The 6,000-nt window shown below is 35.0% G+C and overlaps 1 protein-coding gene across 1 annotated transcript in view; it reads right to left on the bottom strand.

The window, feature by feature from the left end:
- NMBR (neuromedin B receptor) overlaps positions 1-5,083 on the bottom strand; it is a 28,208-nt gene extending 23,125 nt beyond the window's left edge. The window contains exon 1 of the mRNA XM_044675894.1: positions 4,662-5,083. Within this exon, the coding sequence (XP_044531829.1) occupies positions 4,662-5,083 (422 nt within the window). The remainder of the gene's footprint in view (positions 1-4,661) is intronic.
- Between the last annotated feature and the right edge of the window lie 917 nt (positions 5,084-6,000).

A 6,000-nucleotide genomic window follows, 5' to 3' on the forward strand; every position in this document is an offset into this window, starting at 1 on the left:
TTAATTTTAGCAAAAATTATTAAAGCTCATAATCCTTTAAGAAGCAAAGCAAGAGAAGCCTGAGAATTGGATTTCAGGTATTGTGACAGTAAGAAAGACATTTGGGACAAAGGAGTTTTGCCAAGTATCTTGTAAATCACAACATGTAGACATACCCCATTTTTATCTATAACGTGAACCCTTAAAATTAGATCATATAAAATGGATCCAAAAGGCCTTTTCTAGAGATATATGACTCCTTTCAAAGGACATCTGTACATAAATCAATTTATAAGCATTTTAAAGAGTCTATTACATGTGCTTGACAGTGGAGATAGCCCAAGAAAGAAGTATAAGAAAATAGCACCCAAAAAGGCCATCAACCTCTGTCCCTATATAAAAAAATATGATATAGGCCCCAAATCTGGGCCAGAATGGTTTGGTCAAAATTTGAGGCCTCAGTTTTGTGGTCTTGTTATCTACACTGATGTATTTTATACTATATGCATGGTTTATACTGTGTAAATAGCTTATATGCCTTTCAATAATCTGGTTGCACCGTTATAGCCCACTGTGTTTATGGCCTCTCTATGACGCCAGGAAAAGGCAATCAGAAGACTAAGTTTTATCAAATGAATCTTCTCTGATCCAGTCAATATGAAATTTTCGAATATCTGAGTTTTTTGACCAAAAGAAATCCCAATTCCATTTTGATTCAATATCAGAATTTTATATTAATTAGCCAGATAATTGTTTCAATTTTCTCTTTATTTTCAAATTCTTGTTTTTATGTCACTGAGGCTGGTTAATGCAGTTTTCATTGAATATTATTGGGCTGTCTTAGCATGTGACTTTTTGGTCTGCTTTGAAATAGGTCACACATAACAACTTCCTTTCTCTTCTACTTACTTTGTTATTACTGTTTTTATGTGTTATATGAGTGTGTGTATAGATGCATGTGTGTATTTAATAAGTGATACCTATAAAATAGATAGTAAAATGGAGGCTTCGAAACAAAAATGTACTTAATATTATAAAGGCAACTTGTAATGGAAGCAGGACTGGATTTGGAAGCAGAGAACTTGAGTTCAAATCCCCACAGGTTTGGGACAAGTTACTTAATATCCCTGCACCCTCGGTATCCTTCTCTGTAAAATATGGATAAGGATTAAACCTGTTATTTCATTTGTATTTTGAACTCCTAGATGAGGACCCTCCTTCTACGAATGTAGGTTAGCACTCTTTCTACACTTGAGTCTTCATGGATAGCCTAGATCAGTGAGAAGTTAAGTGACTTGCCCAGAGTCACATAGTCAATATATATCAGAGTCAGAACTTATACTCAAACCCTCAAGGCTCCAAGGATAGCTCTCTATCCACTATGCAGCATTGTTTCTCCTATAAAATAAGGATAATATTTATAACATCCTGTTTACATAATTATAGTGAGGATCAAATGAAACAATATTTAAAGCACTTTAATGGACCATAAAATGCAATATATATATATATACACACACACACACACACACACACATATATATATATATATACATATATATATATATATGCCATTATCACTAAATAGGCAGCAAGTCGAATCAATCCATTAGTGTTGATAACTTGGACAGACTGTGAAATTGGAGAAGTGAAAAGGAAGAAGAGATTAGGCTGGATCATATTTGGGAAGTTGCACAATGCCTTCAATAGATCCAAGCTTTTCACTACTGTAAAAGTATATGTTTTAACAATAGTTTTCTAGTGATGCAAAATGGTTCCAAATCATGACACCATAATTTCAGAAGAATAAAAATTGCACGTTACTTACTCAAAGAGCAATGGAAAGATGCCTAGTGCATATTTTTAAGAATCATCTTCCTTGTTCTTCTTTGTATAAAGAAATGCCTATTTTTGCAAATGATTGTTATAACCATAAAAAATGAGAATAAGAAATAAGATGTGTTCCAAGTTCCAAAAAATGGTCTAAATGAGCTTTTTGAAAATCACACAAAAGTAGAATATATTAACAACCATTCCTTGGGGATGAGAAGTGGCATAAAAAAGAAAGAGGAAAAAGTTATCTTTTCTAAAATGAAGTGATCCGAACCAGGAAAACAATTTCTAAATAACCATAAAATGTAAAAACAAACAACTTTGAAAGAGTTAGGAATTCTGATCCATATAATGGGACTAACCCCAGTTCTAGAGGGCTTATATTATAACATGCTATCCACCTCAGATACAAAGTGATAGACTCAGAGTATAGACTGAAGCATATGTTTTTCAACTATTACCACCATCACCATCATCATTACCCCTTAATTATCCATACTTTGCAAGGAGGATCAAGGAAAGGATAACAAAAAAATATCGGATAACTAGAAAGTCATTCTAGATCTTAAAATTAGTTATCTGATTGTGTTTTCCTTGGATTGTTATTAAGATTATGGTTTATTCCCTAAGCACACATCAACATAGAGGGAGGAAGATATCTCAAAGTCAATTGAATAAAAGGAAGAAATCTTATATGATATTAAAATTATTATAATTAATTCACTAAAATATAGTCTATATGGAAACCACCGATACTTTTCTGCTATCTGTTAATACCTGATAAGAAAACAGAATGCAGTATCCAACCTGAGACAGGACAACTTTATTTTTCCCCCTGGCTATTAGAAAAATCAACTCAGGATGGTCTTACAGGGATACTAAGATTCATGTTTGAAAAAAAAATTCACATCAACAATGATAAAAAATACTAGAACTTCTGCACTAAGATCCATACATGAAGTTTGTCCAAAATCACCATAGTACAATTTTAATTTAAAACATGTAAAATGGATTCATATCTAAAAGTTAAGAAAAAAGGAATATCTTAAGTTTCTCACACCTCAGGGAAATCTTCAACACATTGAAACAAACAGTAAGAGGTGTGTCCATCTGAGTAGCACAACATATGTAATCAAATAAATTGTCTCAATAAATCAGACAAAATCAACTCTACTACTCTTTGTGGAAGTGTGCTTTTGGCTCTAAAGTTTTTGGAATGACATAATGACATTCTATATTCTTTAATAGATATTTACTCAGTTTTCCATTTCATTTTATCCTTGTACTAACTGTTCAACTCTTCACTGACAAAGCAGCATAAGGAATTAATACAATTATCCAGATAATTCAATAATCCAAACTTTGTTTTTCATCAGCAACTTGAGTTAAGAAGTTAAAGAAACTCAGTTTTCCATACTTATTTTTATATCCACATAACATCATTTTTCCTAGACTTGACCTAAAATTCAAATGTTTAGGGAGTACACAGTGAATTCCTGACTATCAGACTATATCATATGTATACATGTGATATGTATTATATCAATTATATATATATATGTATATATATGTATATATATTATATTATTATAGTATCAGATTAACACATTCATATTGCAAGGTATGCCCAGACCCTGCTTCCACCCTTCTGTGGGAATGTTGCCTATTCCTTTTTTCCAAACCATAAAAAAAGTCCTCTTTTTCCCTTAGTTTGAAAGGATAAGAGCAAAATTTAATGGAATAGTCTAGACTAGAATTCAGGACACCAGGGTTCTTATACTAGGTAGGTCCACACCATAAATTATGAATTTAGGTAAGTCACATGATATATCTGAGTTTACTTTTCTAGTCTGTAAAATTAAGCCCTTGGTCTCAATGACCCTCAAGCTCTAAATGACATTGTAGCATATATTTCTTCTTAAGGTGATGTTTATAATATTTGTATTATGAATAACATATATATTATATATAATTAAAGAGTGAAATGGGCTTTTTTTTGGAAACTCACAGTGGGGAATTTCCTTACATCAGTCAAGCCCTACACCTGCTCTGCAGCTTATTTTATGTTTGTAAAATGTGTTGAAAACATCTTGCATAGGGTTGAATTTTAATTTGCTTTATTGTCTCTAAATAGAAACACTCAGCACATCCCAAATTTAAAGAAAGTGTGTGTTCTTAAATTGCTAGTATTAAACAAGTATAAAATGTTCAAAGTACTGGACCATTGACAGTGGGTAAAAGCAGTTGCTATTGCTTCAAAGAGTAGTAATACAATAAAAGTAATGCATGAATGAATAGGCAAAATATTGATAATATTTTAGAAGGATACTTTAAAGACATATTCTAAACTACCAAGCTACCCTATTAATTAAAAGAAAAAATATATTCTCACTTTAAACATTTTTTCTTTCCTTCAAAAGACACCTGAAATTGAACTTTTACCATGCACAGTAGTGAAACTAGCTACAAAGAATCTTGGTAGAGATGCACTGATACATGCATTTTAGAAAAGTATTGCGAGCACTTTGTTCTCTTTTTAAAATAAATTTCTTAAATTATGTTTTCCAGTATCACATTTAAATTAAGCTTAACTCAGTTTACCCATTATCTCTGTCTTGTTCTATCTCTTGCTCGTGCTCTTCTCTCTATTTCTTTACTTTCTTTACTCTTCCCTCTCTTCCTCCTTATCTCCTTAGCTCTCTTTCTTCCTTTGCCCATTACCTTCCCTTTACTTTTACTTTCTTTTTTCTCTCTCTTCACCTTCCCAATTTACACACACACACACACACACACACACACACACACACACACGCATTAAAAAGTCTCAGTGCCAAGGTAGGCATTCTTACCTGTCTGCACTAAGTGCGGTGAGAGTGAACACAGAAACTCCCACTGAGGTAAGCTGTATGGCGGGAATAAGTTTGCAGCCCACTTTCCCAAACATCCACTCTTCAAAGAAGTAGCGAGAGGCGTCCACTGGCACGCAGGTCACCAGAAGCAGCAGATCTCCTGCAGCTAGGCTAGAGATAAAGATGTTAGGAACACTTCTCATGGCACTGTTAGTGATGAAGATCTTCATTAGGGTGATATTGCCCAGCAAACCCACAGTGATAATAAGCAAGTATAGCGATGGGATCACGCAGCGGATCACGAACTCCGCAGTACCCTGTTCTGAGGAAGGCAAGGAATCTGCCTCGAAGACCTCCGGAAACAAATTGCTCTCATTCCCATCCGTTTGCAGGGAAAGGTTAAAAAGAGATTTTGTAACCATAGTCTTAACTACTGGAAAATCCACTTTAGTTTTTCTTGCGTTCCTTAACACTGAGGAAAGAAGAGGAAAAGACTTGATGAGTTCAGTCAGTTTTCCTTCTCCTCGTCAAGTTTCTGTCACCAGAGAAAGTATCCTGCAAAAAAATATCATAAGAAAGAACCTTCTTGGAAAAGTTGATCCATGCGACAGGTGCTTTAATTCCTTTTCTCAAAGTGCAGATTGTGTCTACCTGGAAACTGATAAAGTGATTCTTCCTGGTGCTGCGAATCTCACCAGGGGTCGGGGGTAGGAAAGAGGAGAGCGGTTGGGGACGTAGGGTGGGGAGGAGGGAGAGAACTAGAGCTTTCCTGGAAACAGAATTTCTGACTGAATTCTTAGGAAAAAAAGAACTAAACAAACAACTGTGGTGATGCCTCCTGGAGCTGTCCAGCGGGACGCTGCTGAAACTCTATTAGGATAAACAGAAGGGCATCTTAGTCTTGCTGCGTTTCTCACTTCTGCAGATCCCCAGCATACGTAAGTCTGAAGGGGACCAGGACCCTCCTCTCACAGTGTCCCCATATACATCCATCCCGACCCGCCTCTACAAGGGAGGAGCTTTTCAGGATAGGCTGGAAGTTTGTTCTCTTCTTCGGGTTTAGACTGCACTGAAAATATATACGTGCCAAAAACCTAAATTAGGATTGAGGGAAGCAGGGACTCAGAGACCCACTGAATAAGATCCACAATATTCTGTTTTATCTGTCATTTCCCATATGCACCCCATATAGCAAAACCCAAACCCAATGCTAATACCATGATAGAATGAAAAAACTCCATTGGGTATAGACTGAGGAACTAATGCATGTCTCTTAGAAGCTGTAGTGCTGTGTAGATATTGGTCATAATAAAAAAAAATGTAACCAAACAAGACTAAA

The sequence above is a fragment of the Gracilinanus agilis genome, chromosome 4, assembly GCF_016433145.1.
Source record: "Gracilinanus agilis isolate LMUSP501 chromosome 4, AgileGrace, whole genome shotgun sequence".
Lineage (NCBI taxonomy): Eukaryota > Metazoa > Chordata > Mammalia > Didelphimorphia > Didelphidae > Gracilinanus > Gracilinanus agilis.